Here is a 14527-nt window from a genome sequence, read left to right as displayed (position 1 = left end):
CAGAATCTGCTGTGACTTAAAGAGACGTTGTTGGTGTTTGTGTATTGGTATGCAGCGCTTGTTGATTGAGAACAGCTCTGATTCTCTCCTTCATCTGTTCCTCTATGATATTACACCTGATCCCAGCTGGCACTTGTAGAATAAAAGCCAGCACAGGCTGAAAGTGGTTTGGCTATCGATTTCTGATAATCAGGTGGTGCTGCGACATAGATAATCACAAATTGCTCACTTTTATTTATAAATGCCCTTGGGCGCTTACTAATAGCAATTGATAGCCAAGCAAGGCTATCATTTCCCAATAGAGGTACTGCAAGGAAGCTAATTACATGATCACACTTTTAGTGATAAACTTTAAAAAAAAAACATTACACAACTTAGTATATTTATTATTTTAGTACTACATTTCCTTTCAAAGAACTTTACAAGACAAACTGATCCGATTTACGGTATACAAGACATGCATAGTCAAATCACTGCAATTATGCAAGCAGATTTAATTTGGATGTAATATATTCCAATTTGATTGCCATTATAAACTGCAGTCATATTCAGTCTATAATGCTAAATGTTAAGTCCAGTCAACTGAAACTGAATCATTGACTTTGCAGCAATCCCTCCTCCTGAGCATGCATGTGGTCACTCTACGCTACATCTGGTTTCCAATTATAGTTTGTTACATTTCTGCCCAAGAGCAATAACTGGTAAAAGTACAGGTAGCTTTGGGTTATTTGAATTTCAATATCTATGAGGAGAAGGCAGAATGTTCTCTGAAAAGGTTTGATAGGTGAAAAAATTGCATCTGTGAAAGAGCTAGCAAAGCTGCACTGGCAAACATCTGCAGGAATTGGACATAGATTAAAGTTTTAAATCTTAGTTTAAGCTTCAATTCACTCGTAATTTCTTCATAATTTTTTCAAGCTTTCAGAATTGCTGGAACATGGAGGTAATGAGTGATAGAAGGACCATATTCTTAAATCCAGTGCTAGGACTACGCTAGCTTTGTACTTTTGGTTTTGCTAAACACACACAACTGAGCTACGTTACAATGGCTGATATTTGGGTTTTCAGGCCCAACACTGCTGCCATGCTTCGGTTCAAAAACGGGCCAGAAACAGCAGTCCAGAGAGAAACAGTAAAACACTTAGAAGCCTGAAGAGCTACTGACCAAGACCACTTTAAATAATTGCAAAAACAGCTAAATATAAAGAACGAAGCAAAACTGAAAATCTTTTTTTGCTGCAGTTTTTTCAGATATTTGAAAATGCTGAACAAAAAGACTCATGACAAACATTTTAGCCTTAAATTCTAGATTTTTGTGTGTGTGGGGTGGGGAGGTTGTTTTTCTGTAAATTGGATTGCATAAGTAGCTAAATTTAATTAGCGCCTCTTTTTTTTTTCCAATAGAGGAAAATAATCAAATGTGAATACATATATATATATATATATATATATATATATATATATATAAAATGAGCTGCATCACAATTTCAACAAAACAAACATGTTCTCAACATGCAGCTTGCGTGCTGCTATCTGATCCTGACACAGACGACATTTATGACCAGCTATCAGTGTTACAGATGTGCTGTAACTGTGCTGACACACAATGGAAGCAGAGAGGCTATAAATTGCGCTGTATGTATCCCGGGGGAACGTGTCCAGTAAGACAGCAACTGCCTCGTCTAAGTGGGGTTATACAGAGAACTCTGCAGTGAACCGCATGTCTTCGATTGAGACCCGAGAAACCACAGAGGTACGCACACTTCTTTACCGGGACATCCGACGAAGCGCTAACATAACGGCATAACGGGAACCCCGTAAAATTTTAATTGGTTTTCATCTTCTGAAAATCGGGTCAACAGAACTGGAAGAAAGAGACTTGGTGACACACACTGAAGTTACCAGAAAAAAAAATATTTCAATCCCACTTGTACCTTGCGTCAAAATAATCCAACATAAACCCATTGTTGACTCCATCAGAGCTAGTCTACCTCTGTTCAGCAGTATGACATTATGCAGATCTCTGCATTATAATATCAGTGTGTGCTGCAATCACAAGGACTGCTTAGATGGAATATTTGTTGGCTTATTATATTTCAAGCATCATGCATTCACGCCCTCGTTGTCAGTGATATTTCCGGCCATTAGCATAAACTCTGACTGCCCTTCATGTCAACATTCTATATGATATATGTTTTTTTAGCCAGATCCTAAACTAGGAATATTGTTATGATGGAAAAGTGATGAAGAAAATATGGATTAGAGGCAACTGCTATTCCTATCACAATGTTCAAAAATATGATCGTGATCATTATTTTAACTATCTGGTAAAAAAATAAAAAATTTAAGTGTGACAACAGAGACATTTTTGTTGTATCAAATATCAAACCATTAACATACATGAAAATAATGATTACTATTCACATGTTTAGTTACATCAAAAAATGCCGTCGTATCAAAACAACGAAAAACAATGAAAAACATGTTTAATTATATAAAAACCAGATTTTTTCCCCCATCGTATTATAAGCCTGGCGGGTCACTAGGCTTTACTTGTGCCCCCACGAGGCTAAGCATTGCTTATTTATTTAAGTTTTTTTTTAATGTGTGAATTTTTTAAGACTTTATAGTTGGTGCTCAGATATTAATCTTCCAATCTTTCAATAACACATAATAATCAGGTGATATTTTCAAATTTCCTGTCATTTTTAAAGATTTTTTAACTCTAAAACATGGCGGGCCGCTGGATGAGTGACTGCCCAACACCCAACCACCGGGCTTAGCAAGTTATCAGGGGAAAACCTTGGAAAACAATTTAAAAAAACATTTTTAAACAATGACTATTAAACATGTGTAATTATATGGAAACAATAAAAAACATGAAAATTGACAACTATTAACATGCTTAGTCAGACAAGAGCAGAAAAGCAGAAAAGTCACATCAGCTATTAGATGTGTTTTTCTTTTCCAGTAGATTTTTTTTTATCATTATTTGATGCAACCACAATTAAATGACACAAAATATGGTTTAAAATGGAATCACACGTTATGACACGAAATAAATTAAACTATATCACCAATTGTGGCTTTAAAATTTATAATCAAACAGAAAGAACATCTTCCTGTTTGACGTACCATTAAAATTGGGAACAGCTGAGACGGATTATCTGCTTTCTACATTGAGAGCCAACACAAAACACAGACACGAGGTCAGCTGAGGATAAAATCCAGGCACAGGTGGGGCTCACACAGAACGGTAAATTATGAGAGTTCATGTTCGCAGCGAAACTTCACCACTGATTCATACGCTGTGAAATAAAGCAGCCGTAACACACTCCAGTTGTGTATATACATTCACTGAAGACATTCTGCTCTTGACACACACACACACACACACACACACACACACACACACACACACACTTCCCATCAGCCTCGAGGATAGTGGCTGTGGTTTGTAGACAGGCCCCATTTCTCAGTGTGTTCCTGTTAATTTTATTGTTATTATAACAGCACTTTAAAAAAAAATAAAATAAAAAATAAAAAAAGCCAAGTTCATTCTACATGCTGTGAGCAGCAGGAGGGGAAATATATTCTGTTTAATGTGTGAGGCGATGTTTACTGAGGCAGTAAAATAAGAGAAACAAACACCAGAACCCAGAGATCAATAAATAATTTCCCTTCTAATGGTTTCTCATCAGATCCAGTGATGGTTTTAGGGACACTGGCAAACAAAAAAAAACAGCTTCTAAAAATATACTTGAGCTTATAAAGCTCCCTAAAGCAAGAATGGAGGTCGTTCATTATTGAGCGCCATGCTACACAGCAGATGATAAAATATCATCATCCTATATAATGTCCCATATTCAGCCCCATCTTACACACAATATGTCAGCTTTAGATTTTAAGGGGAGGGAAAAAAAACTAACATTTTACAGTAACTATCCTTAACTGTCTCATGCTACAGCTTTCTGCCACATACTCTCCATGTCCCATTCAAAAGAATGGAAATGTAACCATTCACGCCTTTGGAGGCTGGAATTTGCAGCATATATGAGAACAATGAGCTCTCTCTTGTGGCCATTAAACTGCACTACAGCCTTATTTAACACCGGATTTAGAATGAATCAGCAGGAAGCTTTCAGCCGTATCAGCACGCTGAATGAAATGCAGAGCTCAAAGTTAAATCAGCTGCTCCTCCGAACTCGTGCATTTACTCTATTCTCCGGCACATACAATCAAATCCATCTGAGAAGCACGTTTCTATGTATATATAAAAAAAAAAGGCTAAAATTAGGAGAGAGGTAAGCATTGGGCGGGATGCATTATTCATAGAGCAGTAAACGGCGTGTCATAGGTATCGTATTGCATTACCGTTACTCTCCTTTACCTGAACTGAGCCACACAGTGAACACTCATTGTTCTGCGAGTGGAGCGTTCCTCCAAACATCAGCGTCTGGACAGAGTCCAACTCCAGAACACACCTGCCAACAGACATCCTGTCCAACACACACACCAGCAAATTGCTGTCCCAGGTGGGGGGGGGGGTAGGGGGGGGGGGGGGGGGGGGGGTACATGAGCATGATGCTGCATTTCAATCAGTCAGCGAGGCAATGAATGAAACTGCAATTCTACAAATCATTTAAAGTGACAGAGTACCCGTGCATTGGCAAAGAAAAAAAAATCATGCAACACTTTGATCTCCCACTTTTTTAAACCATATCATGAGTTCTCTTTTATATATATATATATATATATATATATATATATATATATATGATGACTTAAAATAATAGAAGAAAAAGCGTGAAGAACATTTGAAGCAAAGGAAATGCTTGCATGCACATGCCACCGACACAGCCTGCACGTGGTGAATTACATTTTAATGAGCTTCTAATTTTAGGGAGTCCGTTTGTAATAATAATAGACTTGATGAATATTTATGTTTCTTGTTTGAAGTTCAGCAATACAGAGGAGAGGAGGGAGGAAAAAAAAGCCGGAGATAGTACTGTATAAATCCGGCGAAATGGCTGTCTGTCAGACCAGCACCCCTTCAGCCGCTCTATGACCTAAATAAACCGAACATTTTTTTATTATTATTATTTTGACTGACGACGCCTGCTCTCTGACATAACATACACACACATACACACACACTCACAGTGGGTGGTTTCTGAAAACCACTTTACATATCGGTGAGAGGGGATATCGAGGTTATATTTTAATGCATGTTTTGGTTTTTTACTTCGAGAGAAAAAAAAACAGCAGAAATGATCTGCATTAAAAGTGATGGCAGAAAACGCGACGTTCATTCATCTTACCCATTGTGCCGCCGATGCCTGAGCAGAAACACCGCGGTCTGTAAGTCCTTGCGGTGTGAGTGAGAGTCCGCAGCTTCCGCAAAGAGAAGAAAAAAGAGAAGAACCTGCTCCGACCTTCAGCACCGCGGACAGCTCCTGCCGCCTCCTTTTTTTTTTTTTCCTTTTTTTTTTCTTCTCCGCCCCCACCCTTACTGAAGGTTAAACTCAAATCGACCTAGTTCGATTAGACAAAAGCGCCTATAGTTCTAAATGTAGTGTGATGACGAAAAAAAAATGAAAATAATATTTATAAAAAAAAATAAAAAATAAAATACATCCGAGCCGGTGGGTCCGAGCAGAAAACGTAGAGTGCGCCGTTCGGAGTGCTGCTGGAAGCCCCAAACCAGCCGAGGCTTCTCGGCGTCGGCGGTCCGTGTCGTAGTGGACGTGTCTCCGCTCGCGCTCTCCAACGGACAGACGTGGAAACACGCTTAGCGGCGGAACACGGTCTGCCGCTCCGTCCGCTTTTCACAGAAACACTTTGCGTAATTGCAGACTCAGTCTGTGCTGTCAATGTCGTTTTTTCCTCCCCTCTAACAAATCATGAATGACCGTCGCTGCTTTCATTGGTCGTTTCGCATCATGCTGCGTTATCTACAGATAGCCAGCAGATCCAAACTTGTGGAGGAAACTTTGGTAGATAAAAAAAAATCCTGCAATTATTACGTTTCAGGGGGTTTAAGGGCAGCACGGTGCTGGTGGTGGTACAGCGGCTTCTTCACATACACACTTGCACCCAAATAGGTATAAAATTATGACCACTGCAGGTGAAGCATCATGCAACACTTTCATCTCCATACCCAACTAGTATGTATCCTCTTTCCATCCCCAACGCACAGCGGATGGAAAGAGGACGCATATATTAAGTTATTAGTTGAGCAATGGACATGGAAAACATAAGAATTTGAAGAAATTTAGCAAAACGTCAGCATGTATTGGCTGAATAATTCACAAACTGAAGAGTTTGTGTTCCTGATCTGCAAAGCTCACTGTCTATGAAAACGGGTCCAAGGCAGGTCATCACAGAACAGTGATGTCCTGCCTAAAGAGAGCGGTGCACCAATTCCAGTCTTACGGCCTACTGTCAATATTTAAAAAGGCTTACTTGCCCGATTCCGATTTTGGCCTGAACTGTTTCTAAATATACTGACAAAGTTGGTAAATCAACAACCACCAATCCAAAAAAAATCACAACAAATGTAGGTCATTATCTATTTCTATTTCCAAGTTAACATCAAGCAAATAAACACCAAATCCACAAAACATAAATGTGGAACATACATCGATCCATCTATAAATTATCTTCCACTTAACGCGGGTTTGGGTTGCAGGGCCAACAGCCTAAGCAGAGAAGGGCAGACTTCCCTCTCTCCAGCTGTTTGGGTCAGCATCTCTCCAATCCCAAGGTGTTCCCAAGTCAGCTGAGAGACACGGTCTCTCCAGCGTGACCTGGGTCTTCCTCTGGGAATCCTCCCGGTGGGAGGGTGCCCAGAACACCTCACCAGGGAGGTGTCCAAACCAGATGCCCAAATCTCCTCAACTGTCTCCTCTCGATGTGGAAAAGCAGCAGCTCTACTCAAAATCCCTCTTGAATGACAAAACTTCTCACCCCATCTCCTAGGCTGAGCCCAGACACCGTGTGGAGGAAACTCATTTCAGTTGCTTTTGTGTCTTCTTTCAGTCACTACCCACAGCTCGTGACCATAAACGAGTGGGAACATATTGACTGGTAAATCGAGTTCTTTCTTCCCCACAGTACACTGGTACATCCTCCTCGTCACTGTAGACGTCATACCAATCCATCTACTGACCACCTGCTCCGTCTTTCTCAAGATTCTGAGATATTTATATTCCTCCATTTGGAGCAGGACCTCCTCTCTGACCCGAAGAGGTCACTCAAGATACATGGAGGTACCGATTCTCATCCCAGCTGCTTCACACTCTGCTGCAAACTATTCTTGCGAAAGCTGTAGATGTTGAAGCCAGTAGGCAAACATCATCTGTAAAGAGCAGAGACCCGGTACTAAGGCCACCAAAACACATCCTCAAAAATAATAATTTGGTAGGATGACCCAATTCTTATACTTCCAACCAAAAACAATAATAGGCTGCTAAGTGTAATAATCTTACACTTAGCAGCCTGTCATCCTCTCTCAAACACACAAGTTGAAAACAGTACAGTTGAATTCTGTGGTTTTTGAAATTCAAGCTGCTATAGCCATGTTTTACCAAGTCTAAATACAGGTTACAAACTCTTATCTTCATCATTTCTTTAAATGACTGTTTATTACTGTATAGAACGATAGTCTTTTTTTTCCTTTTTTACAAAATAAACATGAAATGTTTTGTCAAATTATCACAATTAAAAAAGTACTGTAGCCATTCCACTACTGCTTCAGGGGCAAATGGAGTACCATACTGTAGCAACCAACTTTTACAAACTTTTCCACATTTTAACAGTTGTAATGTGATTTTAAAAAAATGAATCACTAACCAAGCTTTTGAGATTTTTATCTTTCATTTTAATTTAAAAAAAAAAAATATATATATATATATATACCCTGAAATAGATTGAAATATGTTGCTGAAACATGATAAAATGTGAAAAAGGTTCTTGGGTTGGGAATAAGTTTGTAAGGCAGCATCTTCAACAGCAGACAGACCTCAGAGTTTCTGAGTCTATTCAAAGCCTCATCAGCAGAACCTTTTGGTCAACGCAATATATTCTGAATATTAGTGAACTTATGGTCATATAATGCAATCAAAATGAATACATTTAACATGTCCAGTTAAAATCAATTCAGCAGACCCTTCATCTTTCCCTGTACCATCAATTTCACAATCAGTTCTTCTACAATGCCGATGTAGCATCCAGAGCTCGGCTAGCTGCCGCTGACACAAAGACTTGTGAATATTCAATAGCGTTTCACAGAACAAGATCTCTCTCGCCACTGCTGTCACCATCTGTGGTAGAGTGAAAGAGTAGACGGATGGAAAAAGAACGGATTTCACCACCACCACCTATTTCACTGACACACAAGCTTTCAGACAAGATTGCAGGACACACAAAAAATGTGTTCCTTTGTCGGCCCCAGCGTAAACAAAGCATCCGTCCATCTGCGGCCACAAAGCAAGATACATTTTATATCACAGCGGCCCTGACATGTTAATAATATATGGGAGTTATCTTACGAAGCTATTGCACACTTGTCTTTCTGGGGAATGTAGAGTTCACAAATTCATAGTGTCCACTTCTGAGTAAAAAGCTTTCCATCTCAGAAAAATCTTTGTGCCACTAACTGACCCTGTCTCCTAAACTTCTGCATCCAGGAGTTGCAATGCTTTCCTAGTCCAAGGCTACTGTAACTCCTGTTACTGCCTGCAGTGCAGAGTCAAGTATTCCTTCTGTATTATACTGTCACGCTCAGTTAAAATGTAGTATGTGGTGTATTTGCTGTAACACAGACCACTAATGGAGCTCCTTCATTGCCCACAGCAATCACCTTGTATGCATAAAATGCTCTGAATTTGTATTGAAGGGGCAATATTAGTTGTTTTCCAGCCACATAGCATCATTTTTACAGCGCAATCAAGTAAAAATGACGCAGTTGTTATAAAAATGCTGTATATATCACATGACTTTAAAAAAAAGTGCAATTTAATGCCTTGAAATTGAACCTCTGTCTCTTTAAAAACTCCTGCTCTTTCTGAAACTCCGCCTTCAGGATGTCATCACAACATGGCTCCTCTATTAACCCTTAACAACGTTTATACCAGCATTGCACTGAGAAGAAGCTCCTGTAATGAGCTCAGCTGATGCTCAGTTCCTCAGTTCAATTAGGTGTTTGCTAATTGCTGCTGGCTAGTCTGAAGGAGCTGAGTGGGGTAGTCACGGAGGAGAGGGCTGCTCTGTGAGGCGGAAACTCGGAAACTGCAGCTCTGAGCCCGTGAAAGCGGAGCTAGGTCCACCCTGATGTTTTACATAGCTGAACGGTTGCCACGGGAGATGAAAGGATTTCCCACATATGCGTGAAAGAATCAAGATAACACTCCAGGTATGTTTTTGACAAGGGAATGACATTATAGTATGATGTAAAGCTCAAAAAAGTCAACTGAAATGGTCTGCATGGTGAAGGTAACATATGTGACAGGGAGGCAGGGCAACAACAGGTAAGTGGGTACAACTAGAAGCTCATGTCCTAACCTAGCAGGCACAGCCTGTGAAGTCCATCGTCAGCCTGCTGCCACTGTTATTACTCAACACCATCTGCACAGAACAGTAACCGATCTCCCTGCTATTATAATCCAGAGGATGATGGACAGCTGGAGGTTTGTCATCAGGGGGACGAGCAGGATGGGGTTATGTCTCTGTCTTTCTGCTGCTCTAATATTTCAGAGGACCCTGATCATGTGTATTTAAATGTATCATAACCGCCATTTAGCAAAAGAAAAAACTAATCCAAAAGTTAGCTTTCACAGAAATTAAGAGTGAATCATTACATTTTAATACCATTACATATCCAGATGAACCTTCACCAGCTAGTTATGAAATATGACAGAAATAAAGACGGTAAAGCATACAGAAAGTGATGGAAGTGTCACGATAATCAAATTGTTACATCATTTTACCAAAGCAGAATCTATAGCAGCTCCACGTGCCAAACGATGGTTATGACAGTTATCTGGCCTCGTTTAGCTTCAGGAAATAAAGCAGTGAAACAACTGAAAACACAAGGGACAGCGTTGTTGCCAACTTAATGACTTTATCGCTACACTTAGCAACTTCTCGAACCCCTCCGGTGGCTTTTTGTCATCTTCCGCAAACTGCCAACAGTCGGAACAGAAAGACTCATTTCACTTTGTGTTGCCCACGCTGCAAAATAAATCATATATGCAAACCTGAGAAATGCGATCACATGTTGGAACCAATAAGAAAATTCAAGCGCACAGCAGCACTGAGACGGTTTTGAGGCTAAATATTACAGAATCATACTTGGACAAAAGTATAAAAATACCACCCTTAAATCCTATTTAGACAATTTACCTGAAAAAAAAAAGTTGATTTAGGGTTTAGTTACCTTTTAACATGTCTTTTCATGTTTATGAAGGATTTTTTTGTTTTGTTTTTTCATGTTCTCCAAGTACATGTAGTTTAGCAAAATAAAAAATGGAACAGACTCACAGTTGAGACTAGTACTTTGATTCCAATCAATCATGGCTGCTGAATGTGTATTTAGTCACATCACGGCATATCACAATGCTCGTTTTCAGATGAAGTCCAAACAAACAGAGAAATGTTCGCTAACCACTTTGTCCTCCTGTTGCAATTCCATGAGAGCAGGAATGCAGCAGAGAGAAGGAGCAGGGATACAGACGGAAAGGAGGGGGAGGGGGTGAAGGGGGAGGAGTGGGTGGAAAAGACGGGGAGAAACAACAGACCGTGAGCGTCACCAGATCCTGGGAGCACTGTCACATATTCCAAAAAGCAATGGGACAAAATAAAACACTTGTTTTGTTTACATTTAGTTAGTGCAAAACCAAAATCTCTGGGTTAGTCTGTGGAAAAGATTTTGCATCAGTAAGCTGCACAGGGAGTGCTGCATTTAAAAAAAAGCATAAAGTAATGTTCTTTAATCAGAGCAGCAGTGGAGAGTGAGTTCCCTCTAGTGGTGAAACAGCATTAATACAAGCCATACAGTTTCTCGCACAGCTATTCATAATCTATGAAAGTTTTCACATTTTGTCACATTCCAACTTCAGGTATGGGACTTCTGTGTATTTCTTTTATGGTTTTATGCAGTAGACACAAATGTTTATGATTTTCACTTTCTTTCTTTTTTTTTTTAACAAATACAATTCTGAAAAGTGTGGCATGCTGTGTGTTCTGCACGTTTACTCTGATACCCTCGAATAAAATTTAGTGCAAACAATTGCTATTAACGGCAGGAGACAGTAACTATTAGTCATTCACTCCACAAGCTATCAAACCAAGTGGGGGGGGGGGGCAACAAACTTCAGAAAGGAGGTTCCTGCAAACATCTATGTGAGGAGGAAAACAGAAACTTACCATTCCCAGCATGAAAAATGGTAGCGGTAGCATCATGCTGAGGGGATGCTTTCATTAACGGGGACAGGGGAAATGTTTCAGAGTTCACTGGAAAACAGTTGGGGCTAAATTCAGGTCAATCCTGGAATAAAACCTGCTGACACCAGCAAAAGAGTCACACCGGAGTGGAGAATTGAACTACAGTGGGGGACGTTGCCATGAGAACGCAGCCAGAGCTGCAACGGGATAGTTTGTTCAGTGTTCAATAGATTTGACAATCAGTGGTCAGGCCTAAAACTCCATGCTCACAGATCACATCCGACACATCGGACTGATCTTGAACTATTTTGCAAAGACAAAATTCACAAAAATGTCAGTTTCCAGAAATGAAAAACGGGTGGAGAAAAATCCCAGCTGTAATTACAACAACAGGTGGCGCCATAAAGTATAAACTAAGGGGAGCTGAATGCAAATGCAAATACATGCAACACCTTTCAGTCTTTTATTTGTCAGAATAAAATAAAATCATGTATCTTTTTCCCACTTCATAATGAAGTCTCACCTTGTGCTACATAAAACCTCAGTGAAATACAGAGTTTGTGATTGTAACATGACAAAAAATTTTTTTTTAAAAGTTGAAGGAAATTTTATAAAATAGAGAAATTCTTTTCGAATCCCTCATCAGAAATAATAAAGAAACAGAATGCCTCATGTCTCACAGCGGATTAAATGTAAAGATTTCATTAGAAACAATGTTGGCCAAGTTCTCACAACAGGATTCAACTGCAGAGTTGAAGACATTAATGTGTGTGACTGACTGCTGTGTTGTGCTTGTGGTAGAGGTGCAGTGGTGGTGGGGCTGGGTGTGTGTTTGTGTGTGCACGTTACCTTGTTTGACCGCAGAGACACTCGTCCTCCGCACCTAGCACAGAATTTCGTTTGGCAATATGAACAGATGTGACCGCAGCCGTCAGCAAATTTCGTCTTGTGGCAAATTCCACAGGTCGGGGCTTCGCTCTTTTGGTCCTGAGCTGGCTTAGTCTCCTCGCCCATCTTCTTAACCTGGTCCTTATACGATTCAAACTGCTGGTGTAACTTCCTGCCAGCGCATGGAAAAATAAAACACAAAATCTAGGTTAGAAAATCGAATTGGAAAAGCGACAAACTGGATGACTCGTATACCTAAAACATCAGGACCACCACACCGTATCACCAAATGACAGAATTTTTTAACCATTTTTTAACCCTTTTTATTTATTTAATTCCATCAAATTTATATGTATATATTTAAAATAATGGGATTATTTACAGAAAACACAACAAGGACAGCAGACACATAAAACAGAGGTTCAAGTTACTACATGTTAATCGGAAATCAAGCACTTTCCAAACCTTCAAAACACCCAATTGAAATTCAAGCATTTTCAAGGATCCCAAGCATGAACAATGTAAATAATGACACGGTTCACTGCCTGACAACAGAGCTAAACAACCAACACTGTGAAAATCAGCTTTTTTTTTTTGTTGTTTTTCTTTTCTGCTCCAACTTACTCTCCTCCGATAAACCTCTACTACAAGCCGACAAAGTGATGCAACCCCAGATAAGAAGTGAATTTCTGAAAGCAAAAGCCCATAACGTTACATCAGAGGTTTAAAAGTTGAGCCCCTCCACACCCTCCTCCTCTGACACAGCATCTCTTCAGACTCAGTCATTTGGGTATCAGTTCTGCTTTGCAAGTTTGAGGATATCACTTAATTCTGGATACTCGGGTTCCTCTGTATTAGATGAATAATTTGCACCCGTCTGTCTGTATCAAGGCGGTCGTAATGCGAGGCGAGGAACGCCGTTGATATGAACAGCTGGTTATTAAAATCAACAATTTATTTATTTTTTTTTTTTAGACGTTATCTGCAGGCAATCATCGGTGGTCACAAGCAAAAAACTTTACATCTCACTTTGCAGGAATCAACGCAGCTTTCATGTGTCTCTTTGTGTTATACTTCACCTGAATGTATAGAAAAAAAGAATTTAAAAAACTCAACTTCCACCCAAAAATAAAAACAACAACAACAAAAAAAGTCTCTTTACATGCATTTTGCATGACACATGTCAATTGAGTGTCTCCTTGGAAACTAAACACTGGGCTGACTTCATAATATGGCGATTAGAAGTGGTTTCGCCCCACATATCCCCTGCAACATTCATTAGCTCTTGTGAATTATTGAGCAGAGCGATCCTTTTACCACATACAGGTCTGCATTTGAGATAAACATGCTTCCTTTTCCCACAACCGGCGCTTTAGAGCCCAAACCCAGCGGGCACACACACCTTAAGACACCGCATGAGAGTGTGTGTGTGTGCGTGTGTGTGTGTCGCGTCTGACTCTCTGTGCCATCAGAACATTAGATAAAGTGCCACTGACATGCTCCACGTTCTATCCACTAAAGGATTAAAGAGCTAATTATATCAGCCTTTGTGTATTTACCAAGCAGTGATTAGACTTGTGTGGCGCTTTGTTTAAGAGATTCAAACTAAATCACATTTACTCACAGAACGACTGATAACCAGCTGAGTTTAAAGCTGCTGTTACCAAGGATCAGGGTGGCAAAACGTCAAACGACTGTGGTGTTTGTACTCAATCCTGGCTGTCTCACACGTCAGTACACAAAAAAGTACATATATTTTTTCGACTAGTAGTATGCTGAGAAGGGTTAGAGTTGGAGGTTTTGGCCGACTAATTTTCTACCGTTGTATAAAGCGACCCCATCAAAAATAAATAAAAAATAAATAAATAAATACATAAATAAATAAATAAATAAATCAATCAATCAATCAATCAATCAATCTATCTATCTATTCAGACTTTGAAATGAACAGGATCACTAAACACATTAGAGAACACCAAGTGAAACATCAGGAAGGTCACGTTATCGATGACACAGCAAAACTACGGAAAACGGCACAGACGCGACGCGGGTCGCCGCGGCAGCTGGTACGCATTAGCCATTCAAAACTGTGTTGCTTATTGTAGAAAAACGTGGTCAAATGCAGGTGAGACTGCTGATGAGTAATCATACACTGCTCATTGTCCAGCTCCATGCTTGTGTATCGGAGCTCTCT

The 14527-nt window shown here is 39.8% G+C and overlaps 1 protein-coding gene across 14 annotated transcripts in view; it reads right to left on the bottom strand.

Annotated features, from left to right (window-relative positions):
* LOC106962152 (regulating synaptic membrane exocytosis protein 2-like) overlaps positions 1–12549 on the bottom strand; it is a 136620-nt gene extending 124071 nt beyond the window's left edge. For 10 of the 14 annotated variants that reach the window (XM_015056359.1, XM_015056353.1, XM_015056354.1 and 7 more), the window contains exons 1-2: positions 12295–12526; positions 10667–10678 (exon numbers count right to left, since the gene is read on the bottom strand). In XM_015056359.1, the coding sequence (XP_014911845.1) occupies positions 10667–10678; positions 12295–12459 (177 nt within the window). In that variant the 5' untranslated portion in view covers positions 12460–12526. Of the gene's footprint in view, positions 1–5321; positions 5803–10666; positions 10679–12294 lie in introns of those variants that run through there. The other 4 variants (XM_015056371.1, XM_015056372.1, XM_015056352.1 and 1 more) reach the window with 4 other exon arrangements.
* Between the last annotated feature and the right edge of the window lie 1978 nt (positions 12550–14527).

This window comes from Poecilia latipinna, unplaced genomic scaffold (genome assembly GCF_001443285.1).
Source record: "Poecilia latipinna isolate Pla-1442-1.1 unplaced genomic scaffold, P_latipinna-1.0 Scaffold1377, whole genome shotgun sequence".
Classification (NCBI taxonomy): domain Eukaryota; kingdom Metazoa; phylum Chordata; class Actinopteri; order Cyprinodontiformes; family Poeciliidae; genus Poecilia; species Poecilia latipinna.
This window is presented reverse-complemented; position numbering and strand designations above follow the sequence as displayed.